This window comes from Phyllobates terribilis, unplaced genomic scaffold (genome assembly GCF_046119375.1).
Source record: "Phyllobates terribilis strain yellow unplaced genomic scaffold, ASM4611937v1 Scaffold_4__5_contigs__length_816908805, whole genome shotgun sequence".
Taxonomy (NCBI): domain Eukaryota; kingdom Metazoa; phylum Chordata; class Amphibia; order Anura; family Dendrobatidae; genus Phyllobates; species Phyllobates terribilis.
Window position 1 is genome coordinate 245,793,042 of NW_027362764.1, and position 21,882 is coordinate 245,814,923.

General features: G+C 46.4%; 1 protein-coding gene across 1 annotated transcript in view; it reads left to right on the forward strand.

The window, feature by feature from the left end:
• EGFR (epidermal growth factor receptor) overlaps window positions 1-21,882 on the forward strand; it is a 230,189-nt gene that overhangs the window by 158,950 nt on the left and 49,357 nt on the right. Inside the window, exons 12-14 of the mRNA XM_073678191.1 lie at window positions 6-205; window positions 1,156-1,285; window positions 17,432-17,525. Coding sequence (XP_073534292.1) covers window positions 6-205; window positions 1,156-1,285; window positions 17,432-17,525 — 424 coding nt within the window. The remainder of the gene's footprint in view (window positions 1-5; window positions 206-1,155; window positions 1,286-17,431; window positions 17,526-21,882) is intronic.

Genomic DNA, 21,882 nt, shown 5'->3' on the forward strand with positions numbered 1-21,882 from the left:
TCTAGTGGCAGATATGCACTCGGTATAACAAATCTATCCATATCAACACTGGGATTACAATCTCTCAAAGAAGTGAGCGATGGTGACATTATAATTAAAAGTAATAAAAAAGTCTGCTATCTTGACACAGTGAGCTGGACAAGTATATTCAGAACAAAGAAACAACAGAACAGACTCTTGGAAAATAAAAAGGATGAAGAATGTGGTAAGCAACCTTCTAAAAGCCAGTACTAGCCATGATAGAGAGATGGTAATGCACTGACCCAATGTACACCAACATGGCAGGAAAGCACTACTAAGCTCATTGGTGAAGGCAAAACAGTCCTAACCATGCAGAGATACTGCAGTTCTAGCTTTTCAGCTGCCTGAGGCCAGAATTGAATAGCTCCCATCCACCCCGTCTAAACACCCCAATAACACCACCTGAACGAGTCTGGTGATCTGACACCCTGTCCAAGTCACCTGACTGCTGCACCCAATGACAGGCTCACATCTGGTGCAGTTTGAATTCAAGCAGTGACAAAAGATGTATTTAATTGGTTTAATTTTTTGAAAATCGAAGCCTGCTTTTATAGTTCCGCTCCAGGTGATTGACAGGTCTCTTGCAATGGAAGCCTTTCATTGAAAAATATACCTGGCTGTGGCTTTAACCATGCAGCCAGGCTCAGATTCATGCTGCTTGTAGTTTGGACAGCATAAATCACTTGACTGGTTTCCTTTAAAGCACACCTGTCAGCAGGATTGTGCCCAGTAAACTACATACACTGTCAGGTAGGCACCATTACACTGCTTAAAATGATACCTTGGTTGATGAAATCCGTCCTGTCGTTCTTGTGTAATCTTTACTTTCAGTTTGGAGATAATGATATGCTCGTGCTCCAGGGCGGCCTGTGGGGGGCGCTCTATGTGGTGCTCTGCTTATGTATTCATATGTATGCTCTTATGACAGCTCACTAATCATTCACTGACCTGCCTCCTATTTTACCTAGCCCTGCACTACTAGATGCATTATGTAAAATAGGAGGCAGGTCAGTGAAGGCAGTGAATGAAGGTTACTGAGCACAATCCTGCTGACAGGTGCGCTTTAAAGAGGTGGTCTTTTGTATACACTTTAATAGTTGTGATTGAATATGTTACATTTTTCATATTTTGCAGTTGCTGAGGGGAAGATTTGTGATCCCTTGTGTTCAAATGGTTGTTGGGGATCTGGACCATCGCAGTGTCTTTCCTGTCAATCATTTAAACGTGGAAAAGAATGTGTAGCATCCTGCAATGTTCTTACCGGGTAAATTTTCATCTCCATTGCTTTTTGATAGCCATCCATTTACCTCAATGTATTTTTACTGCGACGCCTCTGGTCAACTTACCTACAGTATATATATATATTTATATATTGGAGCGCTTCTGATATTTATACATATACAGTACAGACCAAAAGTTTGGACACACCTCATTTAAAGATTTTTATGTATTTTCATGACTATGAAAATTGTACATTCACACTGAAGGCATCAAAACTATGAATTAACACATGTGGAATTATATACTTAACAAAAAAGTATGAAACAACTGAACATATGTCTTATATTCTAGGTTCTTCAAAGTAGCCACCTTTGGCTTTGATTACTGCTTTGCACACTCTTGGCATTCTCTTGATGAGCTTCAAGAGGCAGTCACCGGAAATGGTCTTCCAACAATCTTGAAGGAGTTCCCAGAGATGCTTAGCACTTGTTGGCCTTTTTGCCTTCACTCTGCGGTCCAGCTCACACCAAACCATCTCGATTGGGTTCAGGTCTGGTGACTGTGGAGGCCAGGGCATCTGGCGTAGCACCCCATCACTCTCTTTCTTGGTCAAATAGCCCTTACACAGCCTGGAGGTGTGTTTGGGGTCATTGTCCTGTTGAAAAATAAATGATGGTCCAACTAAACGCAAATCGGATGGAATAGCATGCCGCTGCAAGATGCTGTGGTAGCCATGTTGGTTCAGTATGCGTTCAATTTAGAATAAATCCCCAACAGTGTCACCAGCAAAGCACCCCCACACCATCACACATCCTCCTCCATGCTTCACGGTGGGAACGAGACATGTAGAGTCCATCCGTTCACCTTTTCTGCGTCGCACAAAGACACGGTTGTTGGAACCAAAGATCTCAAATTTGGACTCATCAGACCAAAGCACAGATTTCCACTAGTGTAATGTCCATTCCTTGTGTTCTTTAGCCCAAACAAGTCTCTTCTGCTTGTTGTCTGTCCTTAGCAGTGGTTTCCTAGCAGCTATTTTACCATGAGGGCCTGCTGCACAAAGTCTCCTCTTAACAGGTGTTGCAGAGATGTGTCTGCTACTGGAACTCTGTGTGGCATTGACCTGGTCTCTAATCTGAGCTGCTGTTAACCTGCGATTTCTGAGGCTGGTGACTCGGTTAAACTTATCCTCAGAAGCAGAGGTGACTCTTGGTCTTCCTTTCCTGGGGCGGTCCTCATGTGAGCCACTTTCTTTGTAGCGCTTGATGGTTTTTGCAACTGCACTTGGGGACACTTTCAAAGTTTGCCCAATTTTTCGGACTGACTGACCTTCATTTCTTAAAGTAATGATGGCCACTTCTTTTTCTTTACTTAGCTGCTTTTTTCTTGCCATAATACAAATTCTAACAGTCTATTCAGTAGGACTATCAGCTGTGTATCCACCAGACTTCTGCACAACACAACTGATGGTCCCAACCCCATTTATAAGGCAAGAAATCCCACTTATTAAACCTGACAGGGCAGACCTGTGAAGTGAAAACCATTTCCGGTGACTACCTCTTGAAGCTCATCAAGAGAATGCCAAGAGTGTGCAAAGCAGTCATTAAAGCAAAAGGTGGCTACTTTGAAGAACATAGAATATAAGTCATATTTTCAGTTGTTTCACACTTTTTTGCTAGGTATATAATTCCACATGTGTTAATTCATAGTTTTGATGCCTTCAGTGTGAATGTACAATTTCGATAGTCAAGAAAATACAGAAAAATCTTTAAATGAGAAGGTGTGTCCAAACTTTTGGTCTGTATTGTATATGTGTAGTAATATCATAAGCACTGTATTTATAGAAGAAGAATGCTAACATTCTGAATATTGCAAGAAAAAAAATTGAGGCAGGACTCCAGCATGAGTTAGGGGCTCTGTTGGACAATCATACTGTGTGGGCTGTGGTGGATATTATACTGTGTGGGGGGCTGAGCTGAACCATCACACTGTGTGGGGGGCTGTGGTGGACCTCATTTCTAACAGACCGGACATTCAGCGTCTCCCTCTCACACACTACCTCCTCATCTCGCCCCCTATCTGTTGTGGTCCTCCAAGGTTCAGTTCTAGGACCCCTGCTCTTCTCCATCTACACCTTCGGCCTGTGACAACTCATAGAGTCCCACAGCTTTCAGTATCCCCTCTATGCTCATGACACACAGATCTACCTCTCTGGACCCGATATCACCTCATTGCTAACCACAATCCCACAATGTCTGTCCGCTATTTCGTCTTTCTTCTCTAGATTTCTAAAAGTTAACATGGATAAAACCGAATTCATCATCTTTCCAACACCTCACTTGACCCCCCAACAGACCTATCCATCAAAGTCAATGACTGCTCACTCGCCACAGTCCTGTAAGCTCGCTGCCTCGGGGTAACCCTTGACTCTGATCTCTCCTTCTAACCACATATCCAACCCCTTTCCACTTCCTGCCGACTCCAAATCAAAAATATTTCCCGGATCCGCACATTCCTTAACCAAGAATCTGCATAAACACTAGTGCATGCTGTGAAGACCAGGGGTCTTCCGTGGGCATAATACTACTCACACAACACAGGGTGAGGGTAACACAGTGTGACAATACTTTATTGAACCATCAAACAGACAATAAACCTATAGAACAGTGTCAGCAAATACCCAAGATGGTGCAAAATTACACCATCTCACCCTTCCGCTGGCCCGCCGGAATAGAGCAGCTGCGACTTTGGGACTTCCAGGGCCAACTACCTCAACCAGTAGCACCCCGCTTTGGGTGGACACCCACAGAGAGGAGGTAGCAGCAAGCTTAAGAAGCGTACAGTCCATTGAGGTATGTTGCCAGGGGACTCGAGGGTCCCACCCTGGCTTCTCCGAACATATCCATGGAACCAGGTGACCGCATGGTACCAAGCTGGCTTTCTCAGAACATATCCATGGGACCAGGTGACCAGAGCATCACAATCCTGGCTTCCCCAAACGTCTCCATGGGGCCAGGTGACCGGATGGTCCCAACCTGGCTTCTCAGAACATATCCATGGAACCAGGTGACCAGATGGTCCAAACCTGGCTTTCTCTGTGCATAGCCATGGGTTCCAGGTGACCAGAGGGTCCCACCTGGCAACCCCAAACAACATATCCATGGGACCAGGTGATCAGATGGTCCTAAGATGGTTTCCCCAAATGTATTCATGGGTTCTGTCACAGTTAATGGCACATATCTGTATCCCTTTAGCTGGGGCTGGGGTCCCCTAAGCTGATATACTGTATTATCACATCTTTCTCCCTCTGGATGGAGCCATGTGTCCTGGTTGCTGTCCTGAAGAGTCTCTCTGATTCTCCTTGCAGCACGATAGAAATCCCTTTTTATATTTACATCTGTGGCTCAGGTCATCATTCACAGATCAGGGCGGAAGGGGCAGGGGCTCATGTCTCATTGTTTGAGCATTTAATCAATTTGCCTAGTTTGTCCTTCAACAATTTAGCTGGCGTGATTCAATATGTAATTCGCATATTAGCAAACATTATTGTTCTATTACCTTGAGTCACTGTCCTTCTTGACCAGCCAAAGAAAAACACATAAATTCAAAAGTCAACATAAACATAATAGTGTATTTCTCCTGGCCCAACGAATTTAGACGTCTGGATAATTAAGATTAGAAGCTGTGTCGTCACACATGCCCTCATCATCTCCCGCCTCGACTACTGCAACCTCCTGCTTTGTGGCCTCCCCTCTAACACTCTCACACCCCTCCAATCTGTCCTAAACTCTGCTGCCCGACTAATCCACCTGTCCCCCCGCTATTCTGTGGCATCTCCTCTCTGTCAATCCCTTCACTGGCTTCCCATTGCCCAGAGACAATGTCCTGTTCAAAACCCTAACCATGGTATACAAAGCCATCCACAACTTGTCTCGTCCATACATCTGTGACCTAGTCTCCCAGTACTTACCTGCACGCAACCTCCGATCCTCACAAGATCCCCTTCTCTACTCTCCTCTTATCTCCTCTTCCCACAATCGCATACACGATTTCTCCAATGCATCCGCCCTACTCTAGAACTTTCTACCCTAATATATCAGACTCTCTCCTTCCCTGGAAACCTTCAAAAGGAACCTGAAGACAAGCATACACCTCTTCTGACAAGTGTACAACTTACAGTAACCCTCATTCCACTATACCGCTGCCTGACCAGCTTTACCCTCACCTACTGTATCCTCACCCATCCCTTGGAGATTGTGAGCCCTCGCGGGCAGGGTCCTCTCTCCTCTTGTACCAGTTGGTGACTTGTTTTGCTCAAGATTATTGTACTTATTTTTTGTTATGTATTTCACATGTAAATCGCCATGGAATAATTGGTGCCATAATAATAATAATTATATTGTGTGGGGGGCTGTGTTAGACAATTGTACTGTGTGAGGGCTGTGCTGGACCATCATACTGTGTGAGGGCTGTGGTGGACATTATACTGTGTGGGGGCTGTTCTGGAACATCATACTGTGTGGGGGCTGTGGTGGACATTATACTGTGCAGGGGGCTGTGTGGAACCATCGCACTATGTGGGGGGCTTTGGTGGACATTATACTGTGTGGGAGGTTTTGGTGGACATCATACTGTGTGGGGGGGGCTGTGGTGGACCATCATATGTTGTGGACATCATACTGTGTGGGGGTCTGTGGTGGGCTATTATATGGTGTGGAGGGGCTGAGGTAGACATTAAACTGTGTGGGTGCTATCACACTGTGTAGGGGTATTTTTGCTGGCACCATATTCTATGGAGGTCATGAAACGGTTATCATAGTGGATGAGTAAATTAAGGAGCTTTAATAGGGTCAAAATTATTGTGTGTTACAAAACATGTCCCTCTTCATGTCTTTAAAACTTAGATGGTATGTCCTTCTGTGACTGTACACATGCACAGTGACCCCACCTACTCTGAGAAATATTTTCATTTTTGTTGGCCGATTGGGAGCCCAATTAGGACTTTTGCAAAGGGGCCCAATGATATCTATGTATGACCCTGATCTTCAGATTCAGTGTTGTTGAAACTTAGTTCTGTGCTACATGCACTTTCACTGCGGGCAGCAGGCGACTAGAAAGATGAGGTTAAGCGCAAGCCCTCAATCTGCTCCCGAACTACACTGGGCACCGCAGCACAAAGGCAGAAGCATGTAGGAAAGAAGGGGCACAGATGTGCTTATTAGTGTTGAGCGAGCACTAAAATGCTCGGGTGCTCGAAGCTCGGGCCGAGCTCGCCGTGATACTCGGGTGCTGGACCCGAGCAACGAGCCCAATGTTAGTCTATGGGAGACTCGAGCATTTTTGCGGCGGCTCCCCCGGCAGTCTTTTAAAAGCCTAACAAGTGCCCAAAACGATAGTGACAGTGCTCAAATGACATGGGGATCGCCCCAGGAAGCATTTCTGACCCCCAGGTCACTGCTGTCAACAACGTGGTCAGAGGTATTAAGCCACTTTTACAGGCTCACAATAAAACGTTCAAAAACTAAACTGAAACTTTTTTCCTGTGAAATATGTTAAGGATAGTGTTGAGCGATACCTTCCGATATCAGGAAATATCGTATCGGATTGGATCGGACCGATACCCAAAAAGTATCGGATATCGCCGATTCCGATACCGGAAACCAATGCAAGTCAATGGGACACAAATATCGGAATGAAAATAAACCCTTTCTTTCCTTGTAGGTTAATTCTACATGAAGTAAAACAACTAAGAATAATGTAGAATGTATTACATGAAAAGCCGGCAATTCATCAGCGGCATACACCGGTACCTGACAATTTACAACAGAAAGAATAGAGCTTCACACATAGATTAGATTGATAGAAACATGTCAGTCACATATATATGAAGTACAGTGACAGTGTTGCTTACTGTACTTGTCATTTAGTGTAAAGGATTTATTTAAAAAAATAATTGTGTTTTCATGCACTGTCTCTTTAAAAAAGCCGGCCGGCAATTCAGCAGCGGTACCCGACAATTTATAACAGACAGAATAGAGCTTCACACATAGATTAGATAGATAGAAACATGTCAGTCACATATATATGAAGTACAGTGACAGTGTTGCTTACTGTACTTGTCATTTAGTGTAAAGGATTTATTTAAAAATATAATAGTGTTTTCATGCACCGTCTCTTTAAGAAAGCCGGCCGGCAATTCAGCATCTGTACCCGACAATTTAGAATAGAAGGAATAGAGAATCATACATAGATTAGATAGATAGAAACATGTCAGTCACATATATATGAAGTACAGTGACAGTGTTGATTACTGTACTTGTCATTTAGTGTTAAAATAAAGGATTTATTTAAAAAAAAATTGGCGTGGGGTTCCCCTTAATTTTAGTCTCTAGCGGAGGTTAAGCAGACGGCTGGGGCAGATGTTTGAAGCCTGGGAAGGGGGTAATACCCACGGAGCTTCCCAGGCTACTAATATCAGCCCCCAGCTGAATACCTAGCCTTTACTAGCTATTAAAATGGGGGACCCCCTCAAAAAAATGACGTGGGGTCCCCCCTAATTTAATAGCTAGCAAAGGCTAGGCAGACAGCTGGGGGCTGATATTAATAGCCCAGGAAGGGTGCCATGAATATTGGCCCCCTCCCAGGCTAGAAACACCAGCCGTCAGCCGCCCCAGAAATGGCGCATCCACAGGATGCGCCAATTCTGGCACTTAGCCTCGCTCTTCCCACTGCCCTGTAGCGGTGGCAGTGGGGTAATAGGGTTGGGGTTGATGTCAGCTTATAATGCCAGCTGACATCAAACCCAGGTTAGTAATGGAGAGGTGTCTATAAGACACCCCCATTACTAACCCCATAGTCAAAGTTAAAAAAAACACAAACACCCAGAATAAAGTCCTTTAATTGAAATAAACACACAATTCTTTATTGTTCTAAATTAAACCATACTTACCATCACGCCCATTCCAGCTGAAGCCAACGATCTCCTGCAATAAAAGAAAAATAATAAAGCAACCTCATCCTTACCTTTCCATGGTTCCCAGGACAGCTTCAGCTCTGCTACATCGAGATGACAGGCTGGACCGCAGCAGAACGCTGCCATCCAGCCTGTCATCCCGCAGACACTGAGAAGCGCAGGCATGCTTGCGCTCCTCAGTGTCTCTCTGTGATGGCATCCAGATGAGCCGAGTTCATGTCCAATGAACTCAACTCACCTCATGCACGTCACTGACAGCGTGGGAAATTTCTCCTGCACTCAGCGCTTCAGCGTGAGAATTTTCCCACGCTGTCATTGACGTGCATGAGGTGAGCTGAGTTCATTGGACATGACCTCACCTCATTCACATCACTGACAGCGTGGGAAAATTCTCACGCTGAAGCACTGAGTGCAGGAGAATTTTCCCACGCTGTCAGTGACGTGCATGAGGTGAGCCGAGTTCATTGGACATGACCTCGGCTCATCTTTATGCCGTCACAGAGAGACACTGAGGAGCGCAAGCAAGCCTGCGCTTCTCAGTGTCTGCGGGATGACAGGCTGGATGGGAAAAATTAATTAAAAAATAAATAATAATTTAGGGACTGCATCTTTATTAACTCCTCAAATGTCATTTAGTGTTAAAATAAAGGATTTATTTAAAAAAAAATTGGCGTGGGATCCCCCATAATTTTAGGCTCTAGCGGAGGTTAAGCAGACGGCTGGGGCAGATGTTTGAAGCCTGGGAAGTGGGTAATACCCACGGAGCTTCCCAGACTACTAATATCAGCCCCCAGCTGAATACCTAGTCTTTACTAGCTATTAAAATGGGGGACCCCCCCCCAAAAAATGACGTGGGGTACCCCCTATTTAATAGCTAGCAAAGGCTAGGCAGACAGCTGGGGGCTGATATTAATAGCCCAGGAAGGGTGCCATGAATATTGGCCCCCTCCCAGGCTAGAAACACCAGCCGTCAGCCGCCCCAGAAATGGCGCATCCATAGGATGCGCCAACTCTGGCACTTAGCCTCGCTCTTCCACGCTGCCCTGGTGCGGTGGCAGGGGGTAATAGGGTTGGGGTTCATGTCAGCGCCAGCTGCAATGAAGCCCACGTTAGTAATGATGGGCGTCTATAAGACACCCCCATTACTAACCTACAAAGTGTTAAAAAGAAAAAACACACTACACCCAGAAAAAAATAATTTATTTGAAATAAAACACACAATTTTATTTAATTCTTAGTTTACTAAAAAAAAATAGTTACCTTTCCACGTTCCTGCGCTGATCTCCCATGCACAGCTGTCACATCTGGAGATGGTGACAGCTGTGCATGGCTGCTGTAAGCTCACACTGCCGGGAACACGTCCGCTCCCGGCAGCGGGAGCCACTGACTGAGGTCACCGGAGTGCATTCAGGCAGCGCAGCTCCGGAGACCTCCTTTACGGCACTGCTGTACCGTGGGAATTTCTCACGATACAGCCGGGCCGTAAAGGAGCTAACCGGAGCAGCGCTGCCTGAACTCCGGCGAACCCGCTTATGCAATGACGGAGCTGCTTTACGGCCCCGTCATTCTAGCGGCGGCAGCAGTTCAGAGCGGTCACATTCTATGTGGCTGCTCTAAACTGGAGATCATCGTGGGACACTCGTGGACTACTATGGAGGGGTAAGGATAAGGTTGTGGTTTATTATTTTATATTTTATTACAGGAGATCAATGGCTTCGGGGAATTAGGTGTCTAGGTGAGTATAGGTGTAGTTTTTTATTTTTTACTTTATTTTAGGTGGCGATCGGCGGGGACAGGTAATGTATAAACTAATTTATTGTAGGTAACCACTGGCCACCAATGACATGTATTTAACATTTATTGGGGACACAGTAGGGCAATTTAAATAGCAGGATCAGGCTGATGGGAACTACTGCTCCCATCGAGCTGATCCTGCTGGCACGAGTGGACCGGGGACAGACATAGGCCGATGGGAGTAGTAGTGTCACATCGGCCTATGTCTGCCTGCACGCACACACCCGCAGACATCGCACAGACACCGCGCACACCCGCAGACATCGCACAGACACCACACACACCCGCAGACATCGCACAGACACCGCACACACTCGCAGACATCGCACAGACACCGCACACACCGCAGACATCGCACAGACACCGCACACACTCGCAGACATCGCACAGACACCGCACACACTCACAGACATCGCACAGACACCGCAGACATCGCACAGACACCGCGCACACCCGCACACATCGCACAGACACCACACACACCCGCAGACATCGCATAGACACCGCACACACTCACAGACATCGAACAGACACCGCAGACATCGCACAGACACCGCGCACACCCGCACACATCGCACAGACACCGCACACACCCGCAGACATCGCACACACCCGCAGACATCGCACAGACACCCCGCACACACTCGCAGACACACGCACAGACACCCCGCACACACTCGCAGACACACGCACAGACACCCACACATACCAATCATGACGGGCTGATCGTCTGGGAGGTGACGCTGTGCGGCCAGCCAATCACTGTAATGCCCACAAACAACATGGCTGCGGCATTACAGTGACTGGCTGGCAATCCCTGCATGTTCATTGGCTCTGTAAAGAGCACCAAACATGCAGGGCGGAGACCCGAGCTCCCGCCCGAGTAACCCGGAAATGCTCGGTGCTCGCCGAACATCCCGAGTAGCATGATGCTCGGGCAAGTACCGAGCAGTGTCGAGCATGTTCGCTCAACACTAGTGCTTATCTCTCTGCCTCTTGTCCTGCTGAGTGTCGCGCTGTCCATTTTAGTGGCGGAGTTCGGGGGCGCGTTGTTCACCTCAGCAGATCCGGAGACTGTAAGTAAGCAGCGCTCGCCTGTCTTCTGTGCTGTGATGGAGCTACAGGGAACACTGGACAGCGTCGCCTTCAGAAGGACAAGAGGCAGAGAGATCAGCACATCCAGTTATTTGTGGCTTAATTGCGATAGCAAAGATCAAGAGAGCAGCTCTGCTCTATCTGTCCTGCTGCTTGTGGTCCGGTAACCATACTGACAGCCTTATACCATGTTCTGATGTCTGCTGTTCAGTGTCAGGACATGACATACACAGACTGAAAGTGACACCTGATGACATAGTCCTGACATTGCTCAGCAGCGCCTGTCAGGACACAGTACATCTGCTTGTTGCCACTCAGGAGAAGCCTGCCCTTAGCCAGCAACACAGGACTGGTGACTGGTGAATTTTATACTGCACCTCCACACCCGTCATTCACACAATGAACCCCACAATAGGCAACAACCTTAACCCCTAATGTAATACATGTAAAAAAATAAAATAATCAGAAAGGAAAAGCACAAAAGTAAAGTCATAAAAAAATAACAAAATCAAGAATCCCTGCTGTCACCCACCTGTGCTGGCACCAATAGTGATGACGTCACTGTGCTCTCCAGCCACTGGACCACTGGGGCTAGTTATAGGCTTCAGCGGCTAGGTCATTTGATCTTTGCATTATAAGAGGTGTTTCTTATGACTGTTCCCGTCATCCGACCACTGCAGCCTGACAGGACGGAATGGCCCTGTTGCCGGTGAGCATAGTGAAACCGGCCCTGCGTATACTGTATGTTCCTTTGGACAAGGTTCACACTGCTTTTTTTAGTCTAGTTGTTTTCACTGAACCAAGACTAAAATATTGACATCTTCCACTTACATATCTTGATGTGTGAAGCGGCCCATCTGTGAAGAGGTTTTTCTTGGTTTGTTTTGCATTATTTGTGGTTCTTTAGTATGCTATTTCTAAGTGGTTCTTCTATTGAGAAATAAACAGCTATTAGATCATTTAGTGCTTAAAAAACTAATATAATATGAAGAGGCATACACAGGGTGAGTATAAAAGAAATCAAAGCCTAAACCATCAAAAAAGCCAACACTACACAAAGGTAAAACATGGCGTGAAATACAGTTAACACCAATACATACACCGTGTGCTGACAAGATAGACTATTAGAAACATATGGCGAAAATGACCAGCACATCCAAGTCAGTGTGAACAGGATCCAACTAACAAATTCAAACTATGGGAAAACTGTCAAAGTTGCATCCTAAACTGCTAAGAGTAATGGCTCTGAGACATAGAAACTACATTGCTACTATAGAAAATTATGAAAGTGCTACAAAATGTACTCAAAAAATGTTTTTGTAATATTAATGTGAAAAATTACAGTAAAGAAAGGTACTTAACTCATAGATTGGCCAATATATGTGTGCCCAACAGCCAGCATCAAGGCGTCCTTCATTGTTGGGTCCCTGTCCTTCTCTGTCACCTCTCCTGGGCTGTAATGAAAGCCTACTATTAATGGGTCAATAAACTATTATTCACTTGTGCACAGTAGTCTTCCTCATACATACAGCAGGTAGCACGAAAAGCTTTTACTCTGGTTAAAATAGCAAGTGAGGACAGTATTTTGAATGGCATGTAGTATTTGTGGACTACTATTGAAGCTTCGAGGAAGACTAAGAAAAATGGTGGATTTTATCATCACTGCTGCAGTGTTCTATCAAAGATTCAATTTTTGTGCAAATCAGCTTAATGCCCCCCCTTATACCTTAGTCCTTAAAGGGGTTTTCCCACAAACAAAAGTTCATTTTAAAAATTGTCTGTGTCTGACTGTGTACGGAACATACCACATCTCCTGGGCAGGGGAGGAAGCAAAAGAGTATACAGACATTACAGCAGGGAATCGCAGAGGATTCATTTTGTGAGGTAAAATATTGTTTAAAAACAGGCAGTGAAATGTTTTACCTCACAAAATGAATCCTCTGTGATCCCCTGCTGTAATGTCTTTTGCTTCCTCCCCCCCTGCCCAGGAGATGTGGTATGTTCCGTACACGGTCAGACAGACAATTTTTAAAATGAACTTTTGTTTGTGGGAAAACTCCTTTAACCTATAACTTTTGCATCAAAATTTTTGATTTCTTCCAGAGTCTTCATCCAGGCTTTTCTTGTCCTACCAGCATCCTGTGGATACACAGTGCTTCAGTTGCACCAAAATTAAAGAAGCCCTCCTATGAAATTTTTTCTTCATTAAACCCGTGTACATGTGCATGTAGTGTTGAGTGAACGTGTTAATATACTCAACTACCGCCGTTTGCTCTGGTATCCAGCACCGTTCTGGTCCTCTTCTCAGTGACATTACCGATCTTCAGACTCTCAGGGTGACACTGCGGTCTGAGGGACACGGAAGTGACTTTTACAATGTAAGTCTATGAAGGGACAGAGCAAGGCTCCATAGGCTTAAATTGTAAGGCCACGGCCCCACTATCAGTATTTGGTCAGTATTTGGTCAGTATTTTTTCTCAGGAGTGGGAACCAAAACCAGGAGTGGGTGATAAATGCAGAATTGGTGACTTGTTTCTATTATACCTCTTCTCTGATTGTTCCTCACCTGGCTTTGGCTCCCACTCCTGAGAAAAAATACTGACCGAATACTGACCAAATACTGATAGTGGGGCCATGGCCTAAAAGAGAGTTCCAGCTCACACATAGAGTATAGAGTGAGAGAGGCTGAAGAGTAGTGACGTCACTGAGAAGAGGAGCAGAACGGAGCTGGACACTGGAGAGAGCAGCGGTAGGTGAGTATATTAACACATACATACTACACTACATACACATATACGCAGATTTAGTAAAAAAAATATAATAATATACAAAGCATTGTCCCCCTAATAGCTCAACCCAACAACGTGAGTACATTACTTAAAGGGCTTAGCCAAGAACCCCTGACAAACCCATGAGTATCCACAGGGTCGCTTGGCTGCCTCACACTTGTATCTAAAAACCATGGCCAAAGACAGAAAGGGTAATTGGTGGTGGTCACGTTACATGTCCAGCCAGACCCCTACCCACTAGTTATTGCCTTTGCATGTACTTCTTTTCTTATCTACCTTATCCAATACTGTGCTACGTACTGTGGTTATATAGCCAAAAAGAAACACCCTGTAAATCACATACAGTTATTTATTCTCTTCCAACTTTGCTATTATATCACAAAACGAAGGAGGTCACCATAAGGTGCTGTACTATTATGGCATATTGACGGTTCTGACACCATCACTTGCAGGTGCCCGCTGTAATATACAGATAGCACCCCTCACTAACATCCAAGACTGGTGATCACTCAGACCATGGTCATTTGACCCTCAGAGATGCCACAGTCACCCTATTAGACAGCTAGTGACATGATAGAGGATTGCCGATGAATTGCCATGACACACAGTGGGTGAACAATAGCCTCAAGGCCTGGCATGGGCAGATGTCTATTAGTCCTTGCCAGTTTTCCTCTGACAGACAAAATACAGAGCAGTACAGAAGTATTGAAGTCTAATTGTGATTGTGATTGTGAGCCCCAATGGGGGCAGTGATGATGATGTCTGCAAAGCGCTGTGAAATTAATGGTGCTATAGGTAAGAAAAAATAAAAAATAAATTCATTAAAACCCCAAAAATTACCTTTTTAAACATGCTGAGAAAAAAAAGGAAAATGAGAATGCTGCTTCATGGAGTACTGGATTATTATTCAGGAGCGTAATTTCAGTGGGTGCCGGGTTTGCAGTCACACCCAGGCCCTGAGGCTTGGTGAGAAGGAGAGGGGGCAAAATGTCCCTTTTACCAACATGAGAAGACCAATGCTTTTAAAAACCTGAGCTAATTGGGGATGATGTTGGAAATTTTGCATTGGCTTCGCGAGCTTCAAGTTACATCATAGCTAATATAAAAATAGTATGATCACAGTGTAACCTGCAACCTCTATGGAAGGTGTGTCATGTAATCCTTCGCTGTATTTTTTTCACTAATGCATTTGTTCCGTGAGATAACGCAGCTAATCTAAAGGAAGCACTTTCCATTCTGCATTTAGTTTTTCCAATTTACTAACGCACTATACCGACCAACAGAAAATCCTTTCCGAACACTAATTTTAGCTCATCTCGACTTGCGTAATACCTGGATGAAGTTTCAGAACAAAGTCTCTTGTTTCTAAAAACACACAGAAAGCCATAATGAAATTGAACACATAACTCTTGATTGCATTAAAACTGCCTTTAATCTTCTTCTTAGCCAGACCTTTAGCTTTCCTGGAAAACTAGATCTTCGTGTCATCGCAAGATTTCTGAAATGCATAGAAGTATAATTGGACAGCAGGGCTTGTGCTTCGTAGAAGCTTATAATTGTTAATCCAGTCTAGTTTTTCCTCCATCTCACATCCTATGAAAACATAACCAGCACCTTTCTATGCTAACAGCTAAAAGGTTTTCTATTAGTCACAACGTGGCTGCAATAAATTCCAATAAAATTCCAATTTTTTTCCAATAACTTCTCCATTGTCTCTGTTTGCATAAATCGGACTGCACTCGGATGACATCTGAGTCCAGTCCGATGTTTTCCACGCACCCATAGAATTGTATGGGTACACGTGTTCCAATTTCCGGAGCCACTTGCAGCATGCACTGCCCTATAGTATAACATTGGGCCAAGTGCTATCCGATAAAACATCGCATAGCACTCGTCTGATAAATACGCTCGTATAAGCGTGCCCAAACTCTATGGGGGGAAGACTTATTCCATTTTTTTCTATGGCAAAAAGCGTGAAAAAAATATAAAACAAATGCCAGAAAAGCAGCATCAACATAAATGGGGAGTTAAAAAAAAACAGATCCAATAATGCAATCCATACTCACATATAAGGGCTCATGCAGATGTCCATGGATCTCGGTAGGATTTCGGACCGCAATGCAAGGACTGGCCGTGGGTCTCCCAAGCCAAGTGTGACAGCCTCATAGAAATATGTGACGCTCTCATGCTTCAGTCAGGAGTACATTAGCTAGTACGTGCATTAGCAGTCCATGCTCGGACCGATTTGCACGGACGTATGCATGAACCCTAACAGAAGAGCCTCGATCCTGCTTTTCTCCCTCTCCACGTTTGCTTGATCTTTAGACCCTCATCCAGACATCTATTAAAGGGGTTGTCTGGCCTTAAGCTACAAATCTGCAGTTACTCTTTGTGACTGCAGACTTGTGAATCCTAACATCGCACATTCTCCGATGCTGGGAGCAGGCGGTCATGTGATTGTATGTATGTTATTTCCATACTTCCGGTTACATTCCAACTAGACTGTGTTACTTGAGTGAGGCCGCGCACATCTAATCAGCATGTGACCTCATGTATCAAAATCATATACTTGCTGTCACGCGCCCCCAGCACCCAGCGCCAGCCCCAGAAAATCCTCACAGCGCGCAGTGTGCATGGCGCGATGTGAGAATTCACAAGTCTCCAGTCACATAGGCTACAAGTCTGCAGTCACTCTAAGGCCAGACAACCCATTTAATGCGCCCTGTGAATCTTGTATTCCGAGTTATAAATTAGAGATGATCGTTGATTAGTAACAATAGAATACTTTACAGTTTTCTAAAAATGTCTGGAATTTTTGGAATTTGATATGCATAAATCGAAAAAATGGAAAAATCCAGATGGCCTCTGTTTAACTAAATTATTTGAGAGTTGGGAAGGTGTTAACATAAAAAATAACCATTATAGTCCCCTGTGCTAAGCCCTCACATGACCTCCACTGCCGCAGACGTCCCTCGCCCTCCACACAGGTCTTTGTTTCTACCACTACCATGGAAGCGACATAAGCAGTCTGGTAAGGGCCTCGGACAACTGAGTGTAATATTTATTATTTTGTAAACCCTTCCCTCCCCTCCATATATTATCCTTAAGGGTCTGGAGAAACCTCAGAACATAATAAACGTCTATTTAGGACAATTTGGAAATCAGACTGAAAGTGCGCTGGAGCCATGTAAATGCCGTAAGACAGCTTCTTCGCAGAGCATTGCCACTCACATCAGATGGCTACAAAAAATATATGATTTTTATTTGGGGGTTGTAACAAGTAGCTATACAGCCATACTACTAGTACCCTATGTAATACAATACATGAGACATTTCATGGAACTGGGACTAAAATTCAACAAGGTTTTGTTCATACTTTTATTTAAAACAAGTGGGAAAACTGAATCAAAACTTTTTTTTTTAAATCAAAACTATAATTGTACCCAATACACTGCAGTTTGATACGATAATACTAAAATATTTGCTTTCTCCATGTGGTACAGAAACTAAACATAACTTTTACCTTTTCTGTTTGTAGTGAGCCAAGAGAATACATTGATAATGGTGAAATATGTACTTCATGCCACCCTGAGTGCCTGAAGATGAACAATACTGATACCTGCAATGGACCAGTAAGTGCAATCTCTGTTAGTATAAAATAAATCTATTGTTTGCTGCCACAAACAACCCCTTTAAGGACTTCTTAAAGGGGTTGTCCACTAGTGAGAGGTGAAAAAAATTAAAAAATTTTTACTCAGGGGCATACATAGAAATCAGAGGGATGTGACGCGCCCCTGGGCCTGTGTCGCGCTGCGATGCGCACGCGGGAGCTTACCCGTAGCCGGATCTCTTGAGGGTTGTAGTCTCGTGGCGGCGACCCGGTCCGTGCCCAGGGAGTCAAACTGAGCGGCGATGTACTAGCAGTAGATGGTTGGTGACTACGCCACCCGTTGAATGCAGCTATGGAGCTGCCGCTGCAGGGCAGACCGCTGAGGCCGGTGGAAGGATGGTGCAGCGTGGATGGTATAACCCCCAACGGGAGGGGTATGGCCTCAGGGCAGCCGACGTGGATGATGGGGGTAGCAGGAACCACTCAGAGACGGTGCGGTGTAGTTCAGGGTCTTTACTGGTGACAAAGAAAGACCCTCCCGGAGTACTTGCTAGTGATAGGGGCCTGGTCAGTCCTTGAGCAGATGGGATTTCCCCTGGCCAGGCAGAGTTGTAGGCCTCCCAACTAACTGTACTCTTCTGGCTACCTTGCTAGAGGCGGGAATAAGTAGCCCACGTCCCTGAGTGTACCGTGTGGTGCTCACCCGTATGGCCGGTGACTCGGGGCCTTCTAATGGCTTCCGCTCCACGATGGCGGTGCTGGTCCCACGCGTGTGACCGTGCCTTCGGGCTTCTGGGCCAGAGGACCTGAAATCCTCTGCCGGACGGTTTCTGCTGCTGGGTAGGAGTTAGTCCCCACAGCCTCGGACTCCGGGTCCGGTTAGAAATCTTCTCAGTCAGGGCGAGCTCGGCAGCTGCCAGCCCCTGACTCGTTGTAACACTGCTCCCCACAGAGCTCCTGATGTTTCTTGCTATGCTGCTTCTCTTCTCTACTCTTGTTCTGTCTTCTTTCTCACTCACTCTGCCTCAGCCCCGGGTTTATATAGGGGAAGTCCTTCCCCTCCCAAGACTGGGCAGGAGGTGTGGCATGCACAGGATCCCTGACCAAAGGACCTCCCACCTGCTCTCAGACGTAATATCTCTATCACTGTGGCAACCAGACCCCTGGGGTGTCACATTCCCCCCTAGTGAAATTTAGTACTCCGGGACTAAACATATTTTTTTTAGAAAAACATAACAAGGTATAGCAATAACAATACAACAAGAAAAACACATAAGATGGTTACGGCGTGTCCGCAACCGGGTGCAGTTTTGAAAAGCAAGGTGTCCATTTCACCAAAACAGGGAGACGTAACCAGGTAGGGGCCTGTCCTGCCCCGAGTCCTTAACAGTCTCTAGTCCATCCTGGGTTACGCTCCAACTATGTACAAGGATTCCCGGTAAATCCACCAAGGATTCCTAAAAAGAACTAGAAACACAAAATTATACACAAGCAACTATAAACAAGTAAACAGTATAAGATAGCTTAAACATTTAGATCCTCCAACGTGCGGGTAGCTGGCCTCTAGTGGCCCTAGTGGACCTACGGAGCTGACTGTCTGGCCCTGAACTACAGGGTGTAGGAGCTGTCAAGGGTAAACTGGGCAGCTGTCTATGGGCCCTCTGGCTCACTAGGGGTATGGCAGGCTCACTATAAGCAGAGGGTTGACTTTCAGGGTCTGCTTGTGTAGAGTCTTCTGCCTCCTGGACCGGCTGTTCTTCCAGCTCTACCGGTTGCTCCGTAGGTTCTTGGGATGATGGTTGGAGGAAAGTGAGTACGGGTACCACGACTGCACCATTGAACAGTCGACTCTTCTCTGCCCATAGTTGTTTGGCTTCCTCCGGAGCGTCTGGTTCAAGGCGAGCCTCCGGCCGAGTCAGCATCTCCTTCACCAGTCGGACGGCAGGGTCGCTGTCTTGCGTTTCCGCCCAGTTGTAGTGAGGTAAGGGGTTCAACGTAGCAGCCTGCTTACTCCTTACCCGATGGGAATACTGGATAGTCCCATGACGGTGGAACGCAGGGAGTTCAATCTCTTCCAGTCCCTCCGGATCTTCTCCTTCGTCCGGCAGGTTGGGCATCCTGGACAGGGCGTCCGCGTTAGTATTGGAGCGCCCTGCCCGGTATTTGATTATGAACTCGTAGTTGGACAGACGGGCCATCCACCTCTGCTCCAGGGCACCGAGTCTTGCCGTGTCCAGGTGTGTCAACGGGTTGTTATCCGTGTACACGGTGAACCGGGAAGAAGCAAGGTAATGCTTAAAGCGCTCAGTGACTGCCCATACCACGGCCAGGAACTCTAGCTTGAATGAGCTATAATTCTCGGGGTTCCTTTCAGTGGGTCGCAGTTTTCGGCTGGCGTAGGCGATTACTCGTTCTTTCCCCTGCTGGATCTGGGACAGTACGGCTCCTAGCCCGATGTTACTGGCGTCGGTGTAGAGGATGAAGGGCTGGCTATAATCCGGGTACGCCAAGATTTCATCCCCCGTGAGGGCCATCTTCAGCTGGCGGAAGGACTCTTCTTCTAGCTCTTCCCATTTGAAGGGCGGCTTCTGGTTCTTGGCCTTCCGGGACTGGCCTATCAGGAGGTCCTGCATAGGCGCTGCCTTTTTGGTGAAACCGGGAATAAACCTTCGGTAGTAGCCTACCAACCCGAGGAACTGCCGCACTTCTTTTACGCTGGAGGGGCTTGGCCATCCCTTAATTGCGGTGATCTTATCGGGGTCGGGAGCCACTCCGTCAGCGCTCACCACGTGTCCCAGGTACTGCACCTTTGGTTTCAGGAGGTGACACTTGGAGGGTTTCACCTTTAGGCCGTAACTCGCCAGAGCTTCGAACACCTCCGCCAGGTGTTTCAGGTGGTCCTCATAAGTTTTGGAGTATACAATGACATCGTCCAGGTACAACAGGACCGTCTCGAAGTTTCTGTGGCCCAGACAGCACTCCATTAATCGTTGGAAGGTTCCTGGGGCGTTGCAGAGTCCGAACGGCATGCAGGTGAACTCGCTAAGTCCCATCGGGGTGGTGAATGCGGTCTTCTCCCGGTCCGCCTCTGCTACAGGAACCTGCCAGTACCCGCTAGTGAGATCCAAGGTAGAGAAGAAGTTAGCAGACCTTAAAGCAGCCAATGACTCCTCTATCCTTGGTAAGGGGTACGCATCCTTGTGTGTGATACGGTTGATTTTCCGGTAATCTACACACATCCTCATGGTGTTGTCTTTCTTTTTGACTAAAACTAGCGGGGCTGCCCAGGGGCTACAACTATCCCGGATTACCCCAGCCTCCTTCATGTCTCTAAGCATCCCCTTGGCGTGTTGGTAATGTGCAGGGGGTACGGGTCGATACCTCTCTTTTATGGGAGGATGATCTCCCGTGGGGATGCGGTGTTCTACCCCCTTGACTCGCCCGAAGTCTAACGGGTGTTTACTAAACACTCTCTCATACTCTTGAACCACCCGGTAGACTCCCTGTTTCTGGTGGGAGGGAGTGGAGTCAGTTCCCAAGTGTAGTTGCTGACACCAATCCTCCATTACTTTCTTAGAGCCGTTACCTTCCTCCGGGTGAGATGGAGGCAAGGGTTCCACAGACTGTATAGAGTTTTGGTTGATGGTATATAATTTTGCTAGCGTGGCATACCGGGGCAGGTACACTTCCCTCTCCCCGATATTGATTATGCGAACGGGCACCCTCCCATGGCGTACATTGACCACCCCCCGTGCTGTCAAAATGGTGGGCCTACTGTCTGAGTAAACTGGTTCTACCATTGCCTGGTAATCTCTACCTCTCAGACCAATAGCTGCCCGGCACCAAATCATCATTTCACTTTTTGGGGGCATGGCAATAGGGAAAGGGTCACACATTCTTACGCTACCAATCTCACCGCCGGAGAGTTCCACCTGTTGCCGTCGCATCAGTGCCCGGATCTCTTTCTGGAGCACTCGCTGCTCGCCGGAGCTGGCGTTCTTGGCAACCTGCTGTAGAAGGAAAATCACCTCTGCAAGACAATTTTCAATTACATTAGTTCCTAGAGTTATTTTTGGGTGGCTCTCATGTTTGTCAATGTCTACAATGATCAGTCCCTGTGCTGCCAGTTCGACTCTACCTATTTTGATGGTCACCTCTTTAAATCCGATCTGTGGCACGGGCTGGCCATTGCTGGCGATGATACTCAAGTCGTCGTCAGGGTAGCGGGTAATATCCGAGTCATTCCAGTACTGCTTAAAGAGCACGTACGGGATGGTGGTGACCTGTGACCCGGTGTCCAGTAGGGCACTCATGGGAATGCCATCCAGTACCACAGGCAAGACTGGACGTCCTCCCACATATCTGTCGCGCCAGTTCGA